Source organism: Epinephelus fuscoguttatus, linkage group LG17 (assembly GCF_011397635.1).
Source record: "Epinephelus fuscoguttatus linkage group LG17, E.fuscoguttatus.final_Chr_v1".
NCBI lineage: Eukaryota > Metazoa > Chordata > Actinopteri > Perciformes > Serranidae > Epinephelus > Epinephelus fuscoguttatus.
Window position 1 is genome coordinate 7,167,615 of NC_064768.1, and position 26,024 is coordinate 7,193,638.

At 40.0% G+C, this 26,024-nt stretch overlaps 1 protein-coding gene across 4 annotated transcripts in view; it reads left to right on the forward strand.

The window, feature by feature from the left end:
• LOC125904188 (collagen alpha-1(XIV) chain-like) overlaps positions 1-26,024 on the forward strand; it is a 332,522-nt gene that overhangs the window by 74,601 nt on the left and 231,897 nt on the right. For all 4 annotated transcript variants that reach the window (XM_049601434.1, XM_049601435.1, XM_049601436.1 and 1 more), the window contains exons 7-8: positions 22,689-22,847; positions 23,143-23,262. In XM_049601434.1, coding sequence (XP_049457391.1) covers positions 22,689-22,847; positions 23,143-23,262 — 279 coding nt within the window. The remainder of the gene's footprint in view (positions 1-22,688; positions 22,848-23,142; positions 23,263-26,024) is intronic.

The following is a 26,024-nucleotide window of genomic DNA, read 5'->3' on the forward strand; positions in this document are numbered from 1 at the left end:
ATGTTAAAACGTGCTGACATCTTTCATGATAAAAATTAGATCTCCGATTTTGATAACATTTCAAGTGGAAGCCATCCAGCAGTTGGCTGCAAAAACAATTTGATCTAACAAACAGTAAGATTGGAAATAAACGTCTAAATACAGAGATGCACTTAGATGTTGAATACAAACAGCTTGACAGAATTCATCTGTTTCTAGTAATATATTTTGTGTAAATTAGGACTCCCTAATATGCTAGACTCTAAAGTAAGTAGTCTGGCCAACTCTGCTCCTTAGCTTTGCACTCTTAAGCTATAATTTCACACCTTCCTGTAAAGTCAGAGGGACAATTTACTGAATACTTATCTAATGTTGAGTTTGATGTGTAGGTTGAGAAATGGTTGCTGTGGTCAAAATGACATTAAATGAGGGTGTAGTTACCTTGGAAAATGGACTCTTGCTTACTTGACACATTCAGGTTTTCCTCCTCCTCAGACGTTTACATTCAAATTATTTAATGCTGTGTCGGATTCAACAACCTGAAAGCCAGCTTTTTCCATCACAGTCCCCAGGCTGAAACTTCTTGCAGTAATAGCATCAGTAAATGGGTGTAGCACAGGGAAGTCCTTAAAAAGCCTTAAATATGCACTAACTAATAAAAGTAAAGTATTAAATTGCATTAAATTGGTTGATAGACTTGCATTTGTATAGCGCCTTTCTAGTCTACCGACCACTCAAACCCCTTTTACACTCCATGTCACATTCACCCGTTCACACACACAGTCACACACTGGTGGTCAAGACTACAACACAAGATGCCACAAGATGCTACTTGGATAAACATTCACAAGACAAGGATACTTTGACATGCTCACTAGAGGGGGTCGCGTATTGGACGATTTGATTAGTGGACAACCTGCTGTACTTTCTAACATACACCCCAGATTTCAGATGGGATGGGTTTTCGTGTTTTTAGTAAGGTCACTGCTAGAATTAATGTTGTTGGTTCTACAGGAAAAATCATTTTGAATATAAGTTGTATTCAGTGGCCTGTATGCACACAATTACTCTATTTTTGCCTTTGTAGCCGGCCTGCTTTGTGGTTTCTTGTTTTGTTTTGTTTTTAGCACAGAGAGTATCATCAGTGTTAGCTTACCTTATGTTCACTTTTTGGGTGTATTTCCATTGCAAGTTTGGTCTTGAATTTGATTTAAGTCTTAAATTTAGCCTGATTTTACCTGTAGACACCCTGGTGGCAGTGTTGATGAAGGAGCACTGACAATTGAAACTTAAAAAAAAAAACCCTTAGAGACATGCAGAGTTGATCATTTGAGAATTTGAGAATTGGGAGTAGTCGTTTGGATCCAATCTTACCATTAATAATAGGTTTTACTGTGGATCCTTTAAAGGTCTTAAAAGGCATTTTATTAATTAATCTAAAAATAAAGCCACCATTGGTTTTAATTTGTCTTTTATTTTTCAGAAGTCTTAAAAATGCTAAGACATAGGACATTTGGGGATTTTATTAATTGGTTTTCGATGTATTATTGTAAAAACTCAACATATTTGGTTACCGAATGTCTTTCGAATTAATGTCACACAGATTTTGTTTGACTGTGACGTCCAGTGGATCCACTGTTTGCTAGTGACCTGTCGATGTCCTCTGGATAAAAGTGCAAATTCAACGAGAACTGGCTTTTTATCTGAGATACTGGGACATGAAACTGATACGAGGCATTGCATTCAAGGCTTGTTGTATTTTATGCAAAAAGCTTTTTAAAGTCAGCACAGTGGGAGTCAAGGTGGAATTACTCATGCAGAATGAGAAACACAAAATTGCCAAGAAAACTTGACAACAGACGCCACATATTTGCCAATTCTGTTGTGACCTCCAAAGCCTGAGCCACATGTATGCTGCTCAGTCTAGTCCAGTTCCTCTGTTCCCTTTTGTGAAAACTGGTGTGCATCTATACAGTATGAATAAACCATACACCCACACATATGTCCTGCTATTTCCAACTCACTTTACCTAGGCTTTCATGTGTAACCTAACTATTCTAAAGAATGCTGTTCCTTCTTGGTTGTGATAAAGAAAGACCATTGTTGAGCTTAGTCCCTGGATTGCCAGCGTATTCCATCTGACCAATGACAAATCAGGTGTTGCATGTTTTCACCAGCTACTAGACACACATAGGGCTGGGTGGTATGACCTAAAATCAATATCACGGTATTATTTTGGGGGGATGCAGTAACGGTATGATATCGCGGTATCGTCTTCTCTCTTTTTTTTTTACACCTTAAATAAAACAATTTAAAAAGCCGTACAAGTCTAGGATGGAAACAATTTATCGGCAGAAGTAAAACGGTTGCTAATCCATCTATTATTGTGTATAAAACATCATATAGTATGTATAAACTAGAGGGAAGAGGGAGGGCTGCTGGCTCCCGGGCTCCCTTCTCCCGCAGGCCTGGGTTTGGTGCGGTCGGCCAGGCCACCTCTATCACGTAGCGAGGGAGGTGCCTGAGGCAGGCAGGCAGGCAAGCAGGCAGGCCGCTGGGCCCCGTTCTGGGGCCCCCGCTGTAGCCGGAGTAACTGCAGTACAAAGGTAACCAAAAAAGCAGTACTGCAGGTCATGTTTACTGCGGTAAGTTACCATCACCGCGAATACCACCCAGCCCTAGACGCACCCTGTCCTTTACAATTCCATTGTCAAACTGTTCTTTAGCTGGGCGCTGGAACCAATGAGGAGTAGCCTAATAGCAACAATGGCGAGTGCTATTGGGTGAGATAGATGCTGCAATTGAGGCTGTTCAAAATTGACAAATTTCTCCATATAAATATGGCGGACATCATAGTTTGTATTAACTTAGCTTCCCTTCACCCTTAAATCCTCAGCAAAACAAGTATGTTGGTATGACTAGGCATCAGTGTGGTAAAAAAAAAAAGATGATAGATTCAGATGGATATATTGGTCTCTAGTGATTGATTAGGGAAAATGGAATCTCTCTCCCCCGAGGAAATCTGTTAGAGTAAACACGATGTCAGACTGAAGATGGAAGCAATGTGTAACCAGATGACAATTCTGTCTGATATGAAGCAAGTTACAATGAACACTGGGGCAAAATTGACCCTAACCCTAAGAATATGATGTTAGTTTTTTTTCTTCAATTTTGGTAATTGTAAAAGTGGTCTTAAGTTTTTTATTCTGAGTGGCATTAAAAAAGTCCTAAAGTCCTGCAGCCTCAAGCTGTAGGAACCCTGACATTAGAATATTGTACACTCGTTTAGAGACTGTTTAGAGAACACCTCTTCTTCTGCACTCTAGAGCCATTTATTTCTTACTCTAAGACAAGGCTGAAATGAGTTATGACTCACAAGCCTTTCTTTCATTGTTTAGATTTATTTTGACACTGATGAGGTGCATTAATCTTCTGCTAGCTTGTAACTAAGGCTCAACCAGCCACATCATTCCTGCATGTTGCAGTGGAACAAACTGCAGTTCCTTTCCAGAGGCAGAACTGGCTCCACAAAAACAACAAACAACAGAGGATTCATTTGTATCCTATGGAGATTTCTATGTGAAAAATATTTTTCTGGCCTGATAGTGTTGACTGATCAAAGGAATTACTTTTAGATTTGTAGCATTGCAACACTTTTTTTTGCAAACTGTGCATGCGTCAGTGGGTTTACCATTTACCTGTAACCTTTATTTTCCCAGGGATGCTCTTTGTGCTGAGCAAGCTTGTTTACCACAACACCCTGCTTCACATTTATATTGTTAGACATTCTCACACCTGGGAGCAGTGCAAGTACACTCAGTCCCTGAGAAGCTTCATTTGTACAAATTGGAGCTCAGTGCCTTACTTAAAGGCTCCCCAGCTAATAAGAGAGCGTTCTATTTACATTTCCATTGTAGCATGGAACCAAAACACATGGCGTCAAGTTATAAACATGCTTCTTAAATCTTTCAGATATCTGAAATCCTTTTATAGAGTGAAACTTTCTGAAACTGTAACACTAATAAGACCTCTGACACATCATATTCAGTGTAATAACCCATAGCTGGTATCTTTAGGCCACCTTATTCTAAACACAGGCTAAACAAACACTTAGAAAAATTTGCACCAGTGTTTGACTCAGGTTTAGAGGTGTCATGTGACCAGGATGACAGGAGACACATGAGATTAGAAATGTCATCCACGGCTCAGAGGAATCTGCAGCTGCATCCTAACCAGCTTGCTGCTCTTTCATGTTTCGGAAAGAAATTAGGTGCTCACTGTTATTGGCTTGAGGTGCTGGTTGTCCTCTTTCTTATTATGTCTGAGGGTAGAAAGCCCTGGATTTGCCATCAAGCAGTCACAAGAACCACAATGTGCTCGTTTTGTCTCTGGGAAGCTATTTAAAACATCTTTCTTGAGCAGTTAAACCTCAAGCAATTTAAACCTTGATATGAAAAAATATGATACATAAATTTGAACCTTTCTCGAGATCTCATCCAAAAATAACGAATACAGATTTATTGATGCCAAATATTGTCCCTTTTACCTTGTAATCAGCATGTTGCTCAGGGTAAATGTAGGATTACAGGTACTACAAAATGCAATGTACTTAAATCAACTGATCTTTTATTTATTTTATTAAGGGGTGCCACATCATATTAAGCTTTTTGGCTTTTAAGCTTTACCTGCAGATCTGTCATTCTTTCCTTGTGTTTTAAAAGGAAGCTCTTATGCATTTTCCTAATTTCTGTCACATAGTGTTTACATTATGTAGCCTAGCCTGCTACATGTAGCTACATGCTTATGATGCTAATTTTGTCAATTTCTCCCCAGTTGTGGATCACATTTGTGCTGGAACGCTTCTGGAAGCTTTTACTGGTGCTTTTTCACGGTAGAAAGTGCTGCTATTCACCATTATAGTCATTCCACCAGCTGTAAAAACAGGCAGAGAGGCCAAGATATAGTAGACCCAGAAATGCGGACCAACCAGAGTCGACCGAGCTTTATTCTACAGTTACACATGAGCAAATGCAGGCGAGTGACTATTGCCTGTTGAGACAATAATGTGGCAGGTGCTAGTTGTGATGCAAATGGAAAGCTAGCTACCGTTAGTTTGCCAGTAAATACTGCAAAATATTATATTATTAATACATTTTCCATTGTCTTATGTTTCAGGCCTGTCTCCCGACTCGCTAATATCCAGGCAGCATCCTTATTGGGCTGTCTGTATTTTTCATAGCCAATATCATACACTCTTAACCCGAATTAGTTGACTTTACTCACAAATCGTGTGGAAACCTGTTGCCTTATACCACTTTAGTTTTTACATTAGCTAAAACTAAATAAGTCAAGTTGTATTAACATAGAACCTTTCGTTTTTACATGTTATGTATGTTTTTACAAAACAGTAATGATTACTCAGAAGTTTAATTAGAAACAAAATCTGGGTTTACAGTGTACAGCTTGGGATAGTTGGGAGAGATTTACTGCCTCAAGCAATGGAGTGCAAGTATCTCGGGTCTTGTTTATGAGTGAGGGTAGAATGGAGCCTGAGATGGACCAGCGGTTTGGTGCGGCTTCCGCAGTGATGCAGGCGCTGCACTGTACCGTCATGGTGAAGAAGGAGCTTAGAAGGCTAAGCTTTCAATTTGCTGGTCCATCTATGTCCCAACCCTCACCTATGGTCATGAGCTTTGGGTGGGAATCAAAAGAATGAGATGGCAAGTACAAGCGGCTGAAATGAGTTTCCTCCGTGGGGTGTCTGGGCTCAGCCTTAAAGATAGGGTGCGGAGCTCAGACATTCGGAGGGAGCTCGGAGTAGAGCTGCTGCTCCTTTGCTTCGAAAGGGGTCAGTTGAGGTGGTTTGGCAACTGATCAGGATCTTCCTGGGCGCTTCTAATTTGAGGTGTTTCGGGCATTTCCCACTGGTAGGATGCACAGGGACAGACCCAGAACACGCTGGAAGGATTACATATCTCGTCTGGCCTGGGAACACCTTGGGGTGCCCCAGGAGGAGCTGGAAAGCGTTACTGGGGAGGGGGAAGTCTGCAGTGCTTTGCTTGGCCTTCTGCCCCCACGACCCGGCCCCAGAAAAGTGGATGAAAATGGATGGATGCATGGAATATTATACAGTTTTGGCTGGTTAGACACGGCATCATGGCATAACCACTGGCTGGTTAGACTACTTCTTTGCTATTGGTTAAGGCTGTGACTTCGCCAGTGACAGTTAACCAAAGTTGGTCTCTGTGGGAAGTGAAGATGCAAATTTGCTCTGCCACCAGAAGCCAATGTTTTATTCACTGTTTTGCTTGTAGTGAATGTAGTGAAGGGAGGCTAACATTCCCTGGTATTAATTTTGCTAATGTGTAACTGTGCCCTAAAGAAAGCTAATATGGAGCATTTGAATACAAGTGTTACAGCACAGACAATAGGAAAAATAATGTGTGTTTTGAACATTAAAGCATGTAAACACATTTTAGTAGAAACCCACAATACAAGTATGAACCTAAAAAATAATATATTAGGTCCCTTTTAACCTGTATTAATTTACCTACGAAATTAGAGATATTGTGTGACAGTGTATTGTATAGAATTTTTTCAATTTCAAGTTGGCTTAAATTATTTTATTAGTTCTGCAGAAGGTTTTTTTTTCCAGTGACGAGATTGAAAACCATTTCAGAACATTGAATTTTGACTTTTGGCCCTGTAATTTAGTTGTTTTGGTTACAACAAACTACTGAACATACACTACACTCATTAAGTTACATGTATAGAGAATGCCTCTCACCTTGCAATTAAAAAGTAAACCCTTCTTTCAGCTAGTTTGAAGTTACACAAATTAATAAAAGTTGCATGGTGCATACACAAGGTATTGTATGATTTAAAGGTAAATAACTGTAGACATCATACAGCTGCTGTGAAAACATGTTGACTGCTGTACCTGTAGACTTTCCACATGCATGACTATGTGGAATCCACATGAGCTGGACATGAAACGTGTTTCATGTGCAGCGGAAAAATCGGAGGCAGCTGACCTTTTGACCTCCTGCCATGTAAATTAGCCGAGCATAGATTCTCTGCATAGAACTATCACACGGAGCCCTGAGGCGGGAAAGCTCACCTCTGACACACCAGGTATTGGCATTGCAGTTGCATCTCCTCCCCCGCCGCCTCAAGCTGTTAGCTTAGCCCTGACCTCACTCTGACTGCTGGACGTTTGGAGCAGCAGGGATGTTGGAGGTGTTCTGTTTCTGTCGTTGTAACCTTCCACAGTTGTAAATTGTAAGTGAGCTTGCTTTGTTTATCCCAACAAAACTGATAAAGATAGATTTTTTTGCTTGTGCTGTTTACACATTTAAGAAGTACAGTATTAGAGTTTAATATATGAATAATTTGACATGTAGTTTAATCAGTCTTCACAGTATTGGTAGGTTTGTTTCCCATCATGTATTTAGAAATGTGTTTGTTATTTAACAATTTCCTCCTTCACTTTAGTGTCATTTTTATTTAATGAAAAAGGGAGTGAAGTAAATTATCATCAACTGGCCAATTTACACTTATAGACATTTTTTTTTCTCACCAGTGGTTTACAGCTCTATGTGCAGATTCCATGTGACCACATACTGAAGAAAATATGCTTCACTTTAAAAAGAGATTATAGCACATCTTTAGATTTTGTGCAGGTGACAAAGTTGAAACTCTGACAATAAAAAAGTTAAAAGCACAAGCAAAGAGGATTTAGGTGTTAGGTCTTAAAATCTTGTGCTGTCCATTAATAGAAGGAGGTAGCTGAACCTGTGAAGGTAGAGTTTTTAGTTGTGTGTCAGCTTTACACAGAGCCTACGCATGTGGCCTAATCTGTTGGGAGCATTTATATTTGTTTGGCGGTATGTCTATGACGCCTCCAAAACACAAGTCAGCAGTTGGGTTTCTGTGAAATCCTGTAAAGTCTGACTAATTCAAAAGACTCCTAAAACACACATTGGCATGGCTTAACGGTGGCAATCTCAAACTCAAGTACACAAATCCGTTCCATTATAACACAAACTTCACACACTAAAGACTTGTCGTTTACTGGGCACATTTTTCCCACAAAAACAACGTGCTAACATTGTTAGCACAAGTCTGTGACATTTTACATTGTATAAATTAGCTTAGCAGCTCGCAGAGTTTTCCTCTGCTCATAATCATTCAGAAACAACGGCAACATTTAACAAAGGTGCATTAAAAAATTCAGCTCTATTACAGTTCATAAGTGTCACCAACAAAACAGCTGTCTTGCACTAGAAACAGTTTCCCCACGAATACAACATGCTAATGTCATTAGCATGCGCCTATGACATTCTACATTGCATGCATTAGCCAAGCAGCTAGTGGAATTTTTTTCCTCTCATATGAAGCCAGGATAAATCACACACAGTATGCCATTTTGTGGAGGCTATAAGCAGGATTTATAGTTCTGTGTCGAATAGACGCCATACCTACAGTGTAGCCTGAGGTGCAGAAATGTAACTACACATTGCAGCAATGCAGAAATGCAGAACGTCTGTACTTGTAAGCTTAAAACCATTTCCCTCAGTGGAAAGGAAGTCTTTGATAAGGCACAATGAATAGTGAAGACAATAAAGCTTACCCTGGCTTCACATGGGTAGAGGAAATCTCTGCTAGTCGCTAGGCTAATTTATACAATGTAAAATGCCATAGGCAGATACAACATGCTAATAACATTAGCATGTTGTTTAATTAGGGAAAATGTTTCCAGCAAAAGACAAGTGCTTCGTCAGTGAATCCTGCGAGTTATCATGAAGTCGATTTGTGTATTTGTGTTAGAAATTGTTGCCATAAAGTCATGTTTAATGTGTGTTTAATGTGTGTTTTGAGTCACCTGAAATTTACAGCACTTCACCGCTGACTAGTGGTTTGGAGGTGACACAGATACACCTCCTCACAAGTGTAGCCTATAAAGGCTAAGGCGTAGGCTCTGTGTAGAGCTGAGGCAGAACTGTAAATTTGCTTTATTGTCTTCACAATTTATTGTTTATCTGTGAAATCAAACCAAACCTTTGCTTCCAGCTAGGGAAATGATTTTCAACTTACAAAAAATACAAAAATAAGCACTTTTCTGTGGAGGTGCATGTAAGGCCATGGCGTAAGCTATGGTGTAGGGTATGTGTCTACGTACAACCTAAGCTGTGGGTATGTAGTCAGTTAGAGGCAGAAGTACAAATCCCGCTTGACCCTGACAGAGGTAGTGCCTAGCTCTATATGTATGTGATCCTGGCTGAGCGCAGCCTGTATCAACCTGTGGCCCTGCTTGAAATTATGAATATGTATGAAAATGTCAGTCCACAGGAAGGACTCATTATAATATTGTTTACACTTAGTCCACATGGGTCACGTCCTATGTTTGACCCTTGCTGTCTGGGGATGTGCCTCAGACATGTGCTATTTTGACTTTTCGACCTGTGGAGAAACACTTTGCCTGAGGGGCCTCTCTGCTAATAGCTATCTGATTGAAGAATCTGTCAACAAATCTTTCTTTTGTATGTTTCCGTTCCCTCCCTTCCTTTGTCTCTCTCTTTCTCTTCCTTCCTGGTCTCCCTCCCTATGCATTTCATCCATTCTGTTTTAAGACTGCGACCTCTCTAAATTTAGCAATTGGACATGGTAGACCGGTAGAGTGCTTTTTTGTTACCAAAAGACAGTCTCACATCAGACTCTTGACTCTTCTGTCCTAGTTCTTCACAGCTTTGAACGTCGATCCACACAGGCTCACATCAGGACACTTCAGATCATATCAGGGAAGTTTCTTATCACAGAAAACAACATAGCCGCCTGCAGCAATATGCAGGTTCCCAGAGTGTGAAAAAGCACACAACTAGTGTCCTGCTTTCGTTCGAAGCGTCATCGATGTGCTAGCATTTGCTGCTTTGAAAGAAGTTCAGCCGGCTGTGTCTTATTTTCTTCACATATTAACATTTAAAACACATGGCTATGCAGATTTCTTTTAAATTATTCTTTCTGTTAACCTGCTGGTTTATGTTTGGATTGATTATTGTGCCATGGGTTTAGAGTGGGCTAAAGTTACAAGACAAACAATAACAACTGAACAAGTTTATGCCTAATTCTTTTGATATTTGGTGAAGACACAGCAGTCAAATTTTGACAGTCACGACAATTATGAGAAATGTGTTTATTTAAACAAACTATATGTTAATAACTCCAAAGACTAATATGCTATATTTTTTTTTGTTTGTTGTCTTTCATTGAATCATATTTTTATTATATCATTATGTAATGTTAATTATTTTTTCGTCCAGTCTACTAATGGGAACAACAATTTTTTAAACTACTCACATCCTCAATTTACGTTGAAAAAAACCCCACTAGACTCCATTTAAATAAACAGTAATTTTACCATGTATAGAGTCAGCATATTTTCACATCTAACTGGGTGAATTAAGGGTTTATTTCAACCAACCCAGAGTTGATGATCGTTGAAACAGTAGAAAGATGAACGAATATGGTTTTTATGAGTTTTCTTTTATTAATGTCAACGTTAAATGAAGTATGTTTTATGACATTAAAATGAATGATTTTGGGGCTGTTTCTTGTTAAACAAAAATGATCTTACTCTTAAACAAAAAGTCTTTCTCTGTAGGGATCCTTTCTGTTGTCAGACATTTTAAATAACAATCTGAGCCTGCCGTGGCAAAAAAAAACCACTTTCAGTGGACGTTTGATGGTGCGCGCATGCCCTAAATGGTTACATAATAATCTGTTTCTTAGTGCCCTCGCTGAGTGCTGGACATATTTCGAAAATTGTTCTTCCCATTAGTCAGTTAGACAAAAAGACGTAGGGAAAATTGTGTCCAGGTTGAAAAGTACCAGAGTTAACCTTCAAACAAATTGCACCAAGCCCTCTAGCCCATACAACTACAAGTCATTTGTTCCTACTCTCTAATACAACCTACAGGAGCGCTTCCTAAAATGACGCCCCTACTGTCATACCTAAGTGATAAAAAGGTCATAACCATTGATGATCAGAGCTTTAAACATGTGGTTGCCATGCAATACACACAAATCAGCCTACTGTAAGTGTAAATAACTCATCATAGACTTTTGGTTGCACATGGGACACAAACACTAGTCTCCTGGGTGAAATCCCTGCGCTTATGTGATATATCCACCATCCTTCCCTTCTACCCTGTGCGCACTTTGTTGCTCTTTATAGACCCTTTTAGGCCGACCGCACAGTGAAATAATTTTATTAGGTAAAGGCAAAACCTGCCTCTCCACCACAGGGCTGCAGGCTACATAGGAGTCTTAAAATGACTAGAAGGAGTCATGGCTCAAACCTTAAATTCAAACGGACTGGACAGAGGCGATCATCAAAAATGCTCACGTGTGCAGCGCACACTTCATATCAGGATAGGGTAAAAGTATTTCCTGTTGTAGGGATGAATAACGTTATGTGTATTAAGGGTTATCATGTTCACCTCATCAGAAATTGGGGAGGTATTAAGAAGAATACAGAGCTGCCAACTCTCACGCATTGACCGTGAGACTCGCGCAACTGACACTTTTCACACGCTCTCACGCCACATGCCCATTTTCTCACGCAGTGAAAACTAAATTCATAACTGATAACGTTGTGGCGTGAAGAGGATACTGACAGTGCACGGACAGACAGGACAGAGCAGCAAAACGCAGCAGCAGCACCATGTTATTCAGGTCATCGGGGGAAAGCAAGAAATATACATATATCTATCTTATTGTAATTTATTCCCATGCATGCTTCTCCGAGTAATCTCAGTCAGTGTCTCTTCCTCTCCTCTCATGCCATGCGCACACAGGCAGGAACGAGTGGGTTACTATGGTTACGGGAATGCTCTGTGTCTCTGTCGCTTTCTCACGATTCCCAATAATAGGTTTTTAGGTTGGCATGCCTATGTGTAGCGGTAGCCATCAGGTACAGTGCTGTGCGTAAAACCTCACTCCCCGACACATTAAGATGCACACTAACGACAGACACTCGGGGTCATGGATTTTAGTCTGGATTATGTATGTAACTACCTCAATGCTTAAATCTAGTAATATAATTTTACATTTTTGGTTAACATTATACATGGTTGTTCTTTCTTGTCTTAATCCAAGAGGTTAGGTGGTGTAGAAATGCAGGAAATTTGTTTTAAATTACATGTTTTTTCTGGGAGTTGGTTCATAAGGCCTTCCCGGAACAAATCTCACTCCAAGCTGAAGTCAAAAGTTGTCAGCCCTGGGAAAATTGGATTTCTCCGTAACGCTACTTTTTTTTTTTAGCACATTAGCTAATGTTAGCTTCGATAGCAAAACAAACTGGTGGAAAACGTTCAAGTGTCGTCCTCCTTTGTGAGACTGAAATAGTAATCAACCACAAAGCTGCTCTGCTGCTCTGTCCCTGCAGACAGAGTGCCTAGAGTGGGCTCTGCCACTCTGAGAGTGCGGTGCTCTGGGTAACCGAAAGGTGCTTTGAATTTACAAATGGTCTAGTTTGTGCCAGAGTGCACTCCTGCACTAAGAATGAGTATTTCTGAATGCACCACTTGTATCATCTTCCTCCATTGTCTAAAACAAGCCAACCGAACTTGCTAGCTAGCACTAGGTTATGTCTCTGGAGAATTGTTTTGCCTCCTGCTAAGCCCTACCCACCAAAAAATGTCAAAGTGTTTGCTAATGTTAAAAGGGTCTATACTTCGTCACCTGATTTTCTCCGTTGCTCCTGTCATAACTACTACAGCCACCAGAGTTCAACTCCTAAAAATACTGGTCGTAACTGCTGCCTGTACAAACAACTCATGTCTTTGAATTTTGGAAGACACACTCACATAAACGATTTATGTGCTTTATCTTCTGTAATATGGAACAGAATTAACAGTTTAATTTTTATGTGGTTGTACATACAATTGTTTTATTTTTTTTATGTTTTTGATGTCTGAAAAACGTTAATGCTGAATTTTATCTTCATAAAGCTTCAATCTGTGTGAACACTCGAATGTTCCAAGTGACTGTGAGTGCACTCCTTCTGGTGAGTCTGCTGATAATCACAATCCATGCTTTAAATTCTAAAGTTCAAAATGTCTGTATGAAGTCTTGAACAAAAAATAAGTTGCCTAGAGAGACACATTGAAACATGAATTAGAGCCATGAGGAATCAGCGGGAGTCCTTTTTACTCTTCCTTTTTATGGGGGGGCTTATTCTGAGATATTCTGGTTGTTTAAGGAGCTGTAACAAAGTGGATTTGTCCTCTCACATCATTCTCCCATAGCCTCTTCTCTGTTTCCTCTTCACTTTCATCTCTGTCCACTCCCTGAAATGTCCCACCTATTTTTTTTTTAATTCCTGATACTTATTTCTGTTAGATCTCTACAATACACTTTTCCAGATATCAATTTGTATGGAACTGTGACCTTGTCTTTGGATTTTCTGTGACTCCTTTCATTTTTTTGTAGGTCATTCTCAGCCAGGTGGCTATTGCTGCTCATGTTAACAACCCTGTTCCTTTTCTTCCAAATAAACCACAAATCAAATGCATAACTTCCTTTGCAGAAGTCATGTAGGATCACAACATGGACATTTACATAAACTGAAATTATGGTTAATATTTCTTTAAGCGGTGCCATTGTTTTCCTAACCACACCCATTGCTCTTGCTGGCATCTGTACTGAGCACGATATTCCTTTTCAGCATTCCTGTGTCGTTACATTTTATTCCTTCCCATTATCCTGTTTATTTTTATCTTGATTTTTATCTCTTGTATAATTAGTATGTGTAGCTCTGAAGTGAAAATAGAGACCCATATTGCAGTTAGAGCATAAATAATTAATAAAATAGAACAGCGCTGATGATAATATAAAAGCAAAGGAATCAGGACAGCAAACTCATAGAGAATAAGAAACAAAGGAAAGCAAATGCCAAGGGGAAGTTTAGTAAATCAAGCAGAAAGAAACACAACATTGGTATTCGCAGCAGACTCTCTTGTGTAGTTACACCCTTTAATATGCATCTGTCACAGCTTTTTCCATTGCTTCTTCCTTTCCCTCTGTCCTTTTTCCTTTTCCTCCATCTGTCCAGGTGCGAACATTTTCCCAGACGTGCTATTAAAATGAGGCTAGTCCTCCTTCACTTAGTTCTCCAAAGCACTGGTTTGCCCTTCAATATCACTTCCTGTATTGACTGAGAAACATCCTTCCTTCCCTCCATCCTTAAATCTGTTTAAGCCCTTCCTCTGTTTAGCAGATCCATTATTCAGGGTTTGTCATCTGCGTCTCCAGGTTCTTGGACAGGATTTTTTAGTAATGACATGAATAGAGATACCGATTGAAAACCTGTGGACATTTTGCTGTACACACATAGAACATGCAACAACGTATAAAATATGGTTCAGGGGCTTGTTCTTGTAATTTTTTTCTGAAGACCAAATCACAACGTTTGTTTAAATAACATCCAGACAGAAAATCCTGCATCACATCCATAAAAGTAAATGGCACTTGGGAAACACTGCCTACCTAAAAAAAATCAACATCAGTTTAGTGTACACTACATTGACAGTATTTTCACCGCTTTACCTTGCTGTCTGTCAGGGAACTGAAGCCGTTATCTCAAAGCTACCAGCCTTCATCGACAAAAACAGTAAATTTACTTCGCAGAACACGGGAGTTGTAAATCAGTCACAATCTTGATTGGTTATGTGTAAGGAAAAGTGGAAAAAATATTCCAAATGAAGCTTACACTGATATTGCTTAGCTTCCATGTTGGTAGACGCTAGCAAAGCAACACAGAATATAAAATAAGTATATCAGAAACGTCAGATAGGATGGGCCATTGTGCTTAACCATGTACCTCTACAGTTGAAAAAAAAAGAAGAAAAAAAAAGTTAAAAAAAAAAAAAAATTGGAGGTGTTTGTTATGTATAGGATATTATGCACTGTTTTTACTGGTCTGGCCCACCTGTGATCAAATCCGACAGTATGTAACCCGTGAACTAAAATGAGTTCGACACCCCAGCTCTTGTATTAAATGACTCAAGGTGAGATCTGGAACAAAAAACTTAAATCGAGACATCCCTACCAAAAATATGTCTGTATGGCAATGACATAAGATGAGGAACAGCATGAACAATGAAATACAATGACTGAAAGGCTACATTATGATGATGTTTTACTTTTCAAAAATATTTTCAAATGATTTAATTTGAATTAGTAATTAATTCAAATAACAGAAGAAAAGTTGAGGCTTCTTTTCCTCCAGTGACATGCAGTGGTGGAAAAAAGTTTTCGGACACCCCATGCATTTGTGAAATATTGCATTAAGAATCACTCTTAGGTCTTCAACTGCAATTTCTTTTAGTACAGTCACAGCCAAAATACTAAATAAATCCTAAAAAAGCCATTAAAAACTTAAAATTGATTGGTTCCATAAAAATACATAAGAAATTTTGAGTATTGGGTCATTTTGGTACCAGTGATGAAGGTCGTTCTTTTTATTAAAAGACACAATTTTTGTTGCCAAGCTTCGTGTCTACATAAAGCCAGCACATTTGAAAGTTCTTCAGACACAAAAATGGCTAAAACAAGGAACCTAACGCAGGAAACACGCCTGAAGATAAAGATTCTCAGCCAGGAAGGGTACAGCTGCCGCCAGATAGCCAGGAAGTGCAGATGCAGTCCTTCAGCAGTTGGATACACTCTGCAGAAATACAGACGAACCAACAGCTTGGAAGACAAACCAAGATCTGGGCGTCCAAGGCTTTCTTCAGCAAGAAATGACCGCATCCTGATCCACATGTGCAGGCAAAACCGCTGAATGACATCACAGGAGCTTCAGCAGCAGTGGTCAAACCAAACTGGTGTCCAGTGTTCCACCCGCACTGTACGTGGCCAACTTTTAGATCATAGCTTAAGATCCTACAAGGCTATCAAGAAGCCCCTGATCAATGAGAGACAGAGGTTAGCCTGGTGTCGTTGGGCCCAGGCACACAAGAACTGGACAGCCAGGAACTGGAAGAAGATTTTGTGGTCAGATGAGTCCAGTTTCCAGCTTTATCTTCCTCCTGTTAATGTGAGGGTACGCAGAAGGCCAGGCGAAGCATTATCTCCAGCATGTACAGTACCTACTGTCAAGCATGGTGGAGGCAGTATCATGGTTTGGGGATGCATGAGTGCTGCTGGTGTTGGTCATCTCTCTGTCTGTGATGGCACATTGAACTCTACCAAGTATTGTACCGCTCAAACCCACATGCTCCCTTCTGCGCGTGCACTGTTCCGTCGAGGTAAAAACTGGATGTTTCAACAAGATAATGCCCCTTGCCACACATCCAAGGCCAGTAGAACTTGGCTGCAGGAGCACAGTATCCAGGTCTTAGAGTGGCCAGCTCAATCCCCGCACATGAGCCCCACTGAAAATCTGTGGTGGATTATCAAAAGGTCTGTTTCAAAGCATAAACCAAAGAATTTAGAAGAATTAAAAGCAGTAATTCAAGAAGAATGGGACAAGATTACCCCTCAACAGTGTGAAAGGCTCGTGGGGAACATGCCAGCCAGGATTAGAGCTCTACTACGTGCCAATGGCAGGACTACTAAATATTAATTTGATGATGTAATGGTTTATTTATTTTTTGTTCAGTTTTGAACACATTCTCTGTTATTTGTTGACTTTGATACCGACAATGTTGAGAACTGGCATATTGAAACTGTCAAGAATTTAGTTTTGTTAGTTTTTCTTGCAAACAATAAACAAAAAAAATATAATTTGTATTTGTCTGTATCTGTCTAATGCAGCCACACCTTTTGAAACACAAAAAAGATTTTTTCCACAAATATTTCATGATAATATTTGAGATTGTGTAAAATTTTAAGGGTGTCCGAAAACTTTTTTCCACCACTGTAAGTGGCTCTGACTCCTTGTACCTTAAACTGAACGCCTGTCTTTTATCGTCTATGATAGCTACTGTAACTAGCCAGTAAAAATTATATTATGGATTTTCCATCTTGAGTAAGTGACAGGTACTAGTGCCAATTGAAGAATCAAATTTACAGTTATAGTTTGAATTTCTTAGGATGAGATAGGAGGTCTGAGATGGGATAGGACACAGCCATGAGTTTAGAAATGATTTCTGTTCTCGGAAGATATATCTTTTCCTTTCTTTAAAACTCATCAGTTTGGAAATGCTCAGTTAATGAGGCCCTGTGACTACACAAAGAAAGCATGGGTTGTCATATGTCTGCTTTCTACCAGTTATGATTTTGACTTTGATTTATTATGTTTTTTAATTTCTGCTTTCTCCTCTCCAAAATAAAGTGGTCAACCACTGGTTACTGTTCCCTACAGTTGCCAAGTGTAAATCACAACCCAGTAAAGCCAACAGAGTAACCAAATCCAGACTCTTCCACCAGCTGTCTGCAAAAGTGACACATTTTAGTGCTTTGAAATGCTGCTGCTGCTGGGAAGAATAATTCATGTTTGCTATTGTAGTTAAAAACATACAAATATATCTCAGTGATATGGCACAAAACACACGTGCACAGGAACATGTCAGCATGCTACAGTGCACAAATCTTTTGCTTCAGAATATTTTTGTGTCGTTAAGCTGACGGCGACTTGCGGCGACAACCCATGAATTAACTTTAATTTCTCTATCGCTCATTGCACAGCTAAACGATAATCAGCGCCAAAGCTCAGGGCTCATTCTTTCCAGAGCAATGAAGTAATTGTGTGTCTTATGTGTCACTGCCTTTCATCTGCCCACTGAAGTCATATTGGATCACGGCACCAAGACTCCTCTGATAGACCGAGGAGGAGGTTTGAATTCCGACACTGTAGAGACTTGTAAGGAGTGATACACTTCTTAGTTCCTGTCAATGATGAATGAAATGACTGCTGAAGAATGCCCTCGCCACCCCTCAAACACACATTCTCAGATACACACACATCCCTCTCCACCTCCTGAGATGTTAAAACATGCTGCAACCTGAGTGAAATATTCTCTTATACATCTGGAAGATAAGAAATCGTGTGCCAGCGGGTGCAGATATACAGTTGAGGTCTCACATGTACAGGCCATGGCAGCATGAGGCCAAGTATGTGTCAGATTTATACTGAAATTAAAGCTTAATGCAAATCAGTGGCTCATGCTCATGTTTCTACCAACAAGTAAAGCAGTTATTTCTAACAGTTTTTGCTTAATCCAGTGTGAAGTCAAACCATCAGGGTTTTGTTTTTACAATCATCGGTGCTTTATGGCTGCATCACTGGCTTTTGTGTGTTTTCTTAAGCTTTATTTATTCAAGGAGGTTGCCCCGGCATGAAGGGCATGAAGGGCTCTCACACAGCTCCACCTTGCTTCATTGTCTTTTAATAAACACCTGAGATATACAGCCATCTTGTGTTGGCTTTTTGGTGCTTTAATGTTGGATTTGTCGCTCAAACTACATTGGAAGTCGTCGTGACCTGGTCTTTGAACATCTTTAAACTGTGCCACCAGGACAGGGCAGGGACGGGGACAGGGCTCCACTTTTTTGACTCACATGTTAAAATCACAACTTTGCAGTCGCCAAATTTACCTTTTGATTGAACTTGGGATGCACCGATTTTTTCAAATTCTCAGCCAATACTGATACCATTGTTTGAAATAACAATTTAGCCTGTAGCCGATGCCAGTGTTTTTATATTGGCGTTTCTTCAGCTTTTTGTTGTTATTTATTCTTTTGTTCCAGGGAAACACAGAAATCTTCACAATCAAAAAAATGAACTGTTTCTTCATTACACTACCCTTGAATGAGCACAACTGCAATAATAGGCTTACACATGAAACATGAAACAAACTTTAACCTTCTCTCATAAAAAAAAACATCTTTAAAAAATAATCAATAATCAAAAAGCAATAATCCTTTTTTACTAAATATGATATATTATAATTCCCTCTGTTATAAATTTTTTACAGTGCTGTGAAAACCTCAACACATTTCTCCCTCAAACAGCTGGATTTATTCAAGTTTCTCACCAAAAGCTACATTTTTACGATATTACATTGAACGCCTCATGAGAAGCTTATAATTTACCTTTGCTCAGTTCTACTTTTTACTGGTTAGACTTTGAACGGCTCACAATGTAAATCAATGCAACCTCCACGAGCTGTTTGTTGCGGCTCAGGGGTAAGGATAACTAGCTTCTGACTGCTAACAGCTAACTTAACTAGTTCTCCTGCTGATTTCATGTTCTTTCTCTCCACATCCACTCCTCTCAGTAGTGTAGTGATAGTTGAGAAGGCACCAGAGAGCTTGTGTTGTTTTGACATGATAACAGCGCAGCATGTTTCAGGGTTCACGTGACATCAAGTGTATTCGCCCCAGAGAGCAGGTAATGTGGAAGGAGCTGGGGAGTTGGGGGCGGAGGGGAGCAGAGACCCCCCCATCACGTACAGTAGATAAACTAGAAAACTGTGAGACTATGACTGCAATCAACATATAAATGACTAACAGCAGAAGGTTGAAACATAATTAGGTATCAGCTCAGCCAAGTGAGTGAGAATACTTGCTGTGCTGTTGTCAGCCAGCTCTTCCTCCCTTCATTTCCTTTCTGTCTCTACAATATTGTCTGTCTTATCAAGGCAAAACGATGCCACACAAAACTAGCAAAATTTTAGCACATAGCCTATATCTAAGGCTGTGGTTATGGATTTGAGCAGAAAGTCCAACATTTCTAAATGAAGCTTCAACATATTTAGTCCATACCAGAGGTGGGGCCATTGTTTTGCAAGTCACAAGGACTGTGTCTCAAGTCTTTGCACTCAAGTTCCAAGTCAAGACTGACAAGTCCAAAGACAAGTACCAAGTCCTAAACATAATTTGCTCTTCAAACTAATTGCCATTTTAACAACAGCATAATGATGTGTTAAATTTACATGAAATATATTAAAAATCGTGAATGTTTATTGTCTGTATGTCTATCTTAAGTCTGTCCCGTTCACCTTTGGTGTGTATGTGCCACCTTTTTTTCTGCATTATTTCACTCAACAAAAAGAGCATGAATGTGTTTTAAAATGCGTACATAAATCTTTTGTTGCGTCTTTGTCTTTAATTTTCAACAGTAAAATTTTTTTTTCACCACCGCATAGTTTTTGTACATCAACAAACTTATCTTCTGTATCATTTTTTTCCAGCTGGTGCTCAGTAATGTTAGTTCTTGACTTGTTGGGAATAAATAGCAGTAACTTAAGTTAGATACAGCAAAGATGATACAAGAAAAATAAAGCATAATAAACTGATTTGTGGCATACTGTTGAAATAGCCTACGATTTAAAGGAGCTATATGTAAGAAATCTAAAGCAGATAGTCATAAAATCCTCCTAATATGTCACAGAGACTAAGGAATAATGTTCATATAACATACTGATCTCACCGACAACAATAGTACAGCCAGAATATTTGCATTTAAAAAACATTTTTACAGTCCGCAAATCATGTTTATGTTTTGAATTTGTGTTTTGGCCTGTTGCGCCACCCACCGCCGTCTACCAGTCACACAGTCAGTAGAGTCTCAGCATCACTTACAGTTACAACTGAGCTACAGCAGCATGGCTAGCAGCATTAGCAGTGTCCCGGTACATAGCATTAGCAGCCAGCTCCTCCTCAGCTGTATCCCGGCAGCAGCATTAGCAGTGTCCCAGTACATAGCATTAGCAGCCAGCTCCTCCTCAGCTGTATCCCAGCAGCAGCATTAGCAGTGTCCCAGTACATAGCATTAGCAGCCAGCTCCTCCTCAGCTGTATCCCAGCAGCAGCATTAGCAGTGTCCCAGTACATAGCATTAGCAGCCAGCTCCTCCTCAGCTGTATCCCGGCAGCAGCATTAGCAGTGTCCCGGTACATAGCATTAGCAGCCAGCTCCTCCTCAGCTGTATCCCAGCAGCAGCATTAGCAGCAGAGAAGCCAGACTTACTCAAATGGTCCGCTGGAAAACCGAAGATGAAGGACACGGCGATGCAGCCCTGCCACGGCAGCCGCCCGTGGGCAAACAAATCCGTCTCCAGTGTGCCGCTGTCCAGCAACCTCGAATCTGTAGGGGAGGGGGAGTGGACACGACTCGTGGCGGTATTTTGAATTTGAGTGCAGTAACCGTTTTGGCCACATTCTTACATACAGCGCCTTTAAACTTTGGGTTTGAGGAAAGGTATCAAAGCTTCTCTGGTATGTGTTTATATATTGATTTTAGGAAAATCCAACATACCATGCAGTCCCTGGAAACAACTACAGTATGAGTGTTAGTCTTAAACATACTGGAAGCCAGTGTTAAGAGGCTAAAACTGGAGTGATGCGATCCCGTCTCTTCCAACCATCCATCTTCTAACCGCTTCATCCTCTTGAGGGTCGCGGGGGGGCTGGAGCCTATCCCAGCTGACATCGGGCGAGAGGCAGGGTACACCCTGGACAGGTCACAAGATTATCGCAAGGCTGACACATACAGTAGAGACAGACAATCATTCACATTCACATTCACACCTATGGACAATTTAGTTATCAATTAACCTAATGATCCCGTTTCTTGGTTCTGGTTAAAAGCCTGGCAGCTGTATTCTGTTTCAGTCTGGAGCCGATTAATAGATTTTTGATTCAGGCTAGAAAAGAGGCTGTTGTAGTGATCCAGGTGTGATGAGATGAAGATGTGTAAAATTGTCTCAGTGTCTTTAAAAGTTAAAATGGGTTGTATTTTTGAAATATTTCCAAGATGATAAAAACATGATATAATACGGTAGATAAAATGTGATACGATACAATTTTCCTGTGGGAAATTGCTGAAGGAAGGAACAGAAAGCAACTACTGTTGATTTTGACTGGTACAGCGTCCAAGTTCTGTGTTCATAAAATGTTATTGCACATATGTTCTTAACCTTCATTTATCTGAGTATTGATTTCTAACCATACTGCACAGCTGCAGTAGTATCCACTTTCCTGCTCTTCCACTGGATGAGCTGCTGGGAATTAAAGGGCCTTGCTCAACTACATTTTGGCAGCTTTTTATTAACTCTGATTATTGGGTGTACTGCGATTAAAAAACAGCACCTTTACGATTCCATTGTTTCTCCACCCAAACTCACAAAGGTTTCCTAAGCTCTGTGAGAAAGATAATTGGCTGATAGAAATATGGTTGTTTCCTAATTTGATTGGCCTTTGGCTCACTGTGTGCTGGACTGGCTTTTGGTAAATGAACTGCTGTTGCCTCATTAGAGTCGGGTCTGTTTTATCACCCAGTAAACTGTTGAGACAAACAACAGAGTGGGCTGTTATTTTTCATCTGCTAAAACTAAGTACCTCACTCCTCCAGGGTTTAATTATACTGTGTTGAACTGAATTAGAATTAATGAAACACTTTGTAATACTCTGGGACAGAAGCTGCACATCAAATTGTCCTACTTTTCACACTACAGATTGAATGTGTGTGCACTGTAGGCGGCTGTGTACATGCTTTACATCCTGTTTTGTCTGGTTTATGCTTTACATTATGGATATTCGTTTTAATACATTATGAACAATATGTTTATGCATGTCAATTCTCTAACCACAAGGGCAGGAAACTGAGCATAATTACTTACAAATTTTACAATGTTGCACAAGACTATTTTCATCTGGTAAATTTCTGTTGTCGTTTTCTGTGTTTCTGTGTGTTCGTCTTTAGCTGGAGACGAGTTTATGTGTAAGACTCCAGCCATATCTGACATCGTTATTCTGGTGGATGGCTCCTGGAGTATCGGCCGCATCAATTTCAGGCTGGTCAGGACGTTCCTGGAAAACCTGGTCAAGGCCTTTTCTGTGGAGTTTGACAAGACCAGGATTGGTGAGGAGGTTTTGATTTCTGGGTTTCAGGTGTTTCAGTGTAGAAACTACATTCAGACCAGCTGAAGGATTCATTTAAGCACCTTTTTTTAGCTTGTTGTCCAACTATGGTTTAACCAACATGTTTTGAATCATACTTTAAATTCCAAAGTTTGTAAAGATACCAAATACATCAGGGTGAATTTTAAGGAAATGTATATAAAATGATCCACAAGATTTTTTGTTTATGGTGCAATGTTGCAGCCATTGACTGTAATAAACATGTTGCGATTGACCTCAACATGACATGTGTGCAGGCCTGGCTCAGTACAGCGGCGACCCCAGAATCGAGTGGCATCTTAACACTCACACCACCAAAGAGGCTGTGATCGATGCTGTGAAGAACCTGCCGTATAAAGGAGGAAACACACTGACAGGTACAGTATGCTGCCAACCAAACCCCAAGCTTCCCTTCAGTTATTATGGTGCTCCATACTCATCACATTTAACAGATAACACTTTAGAGGTTGACTTGGACCAAAGCCAATCCTCTACCTCAGCTCATTAAATTCACTTCAGTGCAGTTCATTTCAGCTTAGTGTTCAAACATCTGTGACCTCACAGCCTGAAGCTGATAAGAGCAGACTGAGAGTCAAAAGGTCACTGCAGTTCAATTAAAGTTTTGACATCAATGTGACCACACACAGCATTTGAACATTAACAGCAGCCCCACTGATATTCAGGAAGTATGAAGCTAAATTTATTCTTAACAATGTCATGGGTCTTGTCACTGTTTCAATTTTAGTTTTACCTTTAGAACTACTGTATCATCATGAGGAGGCACAGGTGTTAGAAGCAACAGCTAATCTATATCCCAGACTAAAGAAGAGTTGATTATTTTTATTCAGTTGTTCCTCTGGGTTCCTTACAGGCAAGATGGCAGTGAAGATGATTTACTCGTCTCTTATCATGCCTGACTTTAGTGGATATGGAATTAATCTGCAGTTGTTCCAGATCAAAATGAGACCAAACTTTTTTTTGTGGATGTCAGTTTTTGAGCCAGGACAAATGCCACACTAGGTAAGGCTTGCTTTTAGCCTTGCCAGTTGCTGGTAATGCCAAACTGAGGCAACTCTTGCTTAGTAGTCAATGACGTTATAAAACACAAATTGTGAACCACAAGAGGTCCTTGAGCATACAGTCATGAAGCAGCATCTCTGGTCCAAACTCCCTCCGGATGTCCGAGCTCCTCACCCTATCTCTAAGGCTGAGCCCAGCCAACCGTCTGAGGAAACTCATTTCGAATGGTTGTATCCACAGTCTCATTCTTTTGGTCACTACCCAAAGCTCATGACCATAGGTGAGGGTTGGGATGTAGATGGAGCAGTAAATCAAAAGCTTCGCCTTCTGGCTCAGCTCCCCCTTCACCCTGATGGTCTGGCACAGCGCCTGCATCACTGCAGACGCTACACCAAACCACCTCACATTCCATTCCACCCTTACTCAAGAACAAGACCCCGAGATACTAGAACTCCTTCGCTTGGGGCTGTTACTCACTCGCAGTCCAGAGGGGGTTGACTATTAGGGGGCAGCCCTACTAAAAACAAGAATTTTTACTGTCTCAAGAGTTTTTTAAATATCTGTATGTGTATATATATATGTAAACAAATATCATTACCAGCAGAAATATAGGTATCGGAAATGTTTTACTCCCTAATATCGGCTTGGCATCCGCCCCAAAAATCCAATTTTCGGTCGGGCTCGAATTGACTATAAACAGACTGCCAGAGTTACATCTTCAGAGTGTGTTGGTCAACAGGCTGAGTAAATGAACAGGAAGCCAGCAGGGCTTAAAACAGACATAAAATATTAGTAGAGTCACTAATGGAGCCAACAGAAGTTAGCAGCTCATTATGTTAACACACTCATTAGACTAAACGCTTGTCGAGCTATTAATGACACTTAAATCTTATCATGTCCGTTAAGTCTTTGAGCCAGGATGTCACAAGTCATTTCAGCTGTCCCCACTTCACCTCAGAGGGGAACAGAAAGAGCAATCATACTGTCAGCCACGGCTTAACCTACTCTCACAGCTTTCTTATAAAGGACTATAAGTGGCTCTAATTTTCGGCTAACTGTCATTTTAAACAGTAAGTGTCACTTAGTCGAACAAATGATGGATACAGCATGTCAAAACAAGTGTAAGGAAAATGCAAAAAATGTCTTATTTTCCAGATGACTGCACACTGATTGATTGAAGGATTTAAAACATACTTGATGTCATGTCATGGCCCACTTCTGTTTTGCATTTAGCTTTTGTCAGTATTTTGATATTTTAAATCCATTTCTATTCTGCTAGATATTAGGATATGTATGATTTCCATCCTAAAGCCACCGTATCTTTTTTAAAATATGGTTTGTGTTGTTTATTTTCTGCACAAAGATTGATGTGCTGCATAGTTTTACCACAGGAGCTGCAAACGTAAAACCTGCTGGGGACAACAACAAATAATGCATTTAAAAATTTGAAAAAAGCAATCACTGCGTATATTAAATCTTTTGAATTAGCTGTATTTTTTTGCAGGGGAAATATTAAAGTCTTGTTTTTTGGGGGGGTTATTTTGAGTTTTCTCATGTTGTACTTAAGTTCTCCCTGCAGCCTCACAGACTACGTTCATTTTACTTCATTATTTGAGATGTTTTGGATTGTGACATCAGAACCATGGATGCTTGTTGTCAGAGTGTTGCGTTGAGGAGTTGAGGAGGAGTTGGGTTTGGGCTGGGCGATATAATGACTATATATGATATATTGATATATTTTCAAGCAAGATATAGGTTTAGACAACACCATTTTTATTGATATAGGGTCAAGTTGTGTCACATAACACACGCCAGTGTTCATCTCTCCTCTATCACACTCTCTGCACAGCTCCGCCCCACTCACCCACTCACAAGTTCTCTAGCAACACTTAGAGAGACACAGAGATGCACCTCTGTTTACTACGTCTGTTAATTAGTCTACAGTGTGACATCGGTCTGTAAGTTGCACTCGCTACACAAAATCAGTCTGTGAGACGAATGAAATTACCACAGCAGCACATGTACAATAATGTGGGCCTTTTCAACTGTCACTTTTGACAGAGCCCAGTCAAGCCATGCTGCACTGATTTGTGTTTCCATTATCAGTTAGGACACGCTG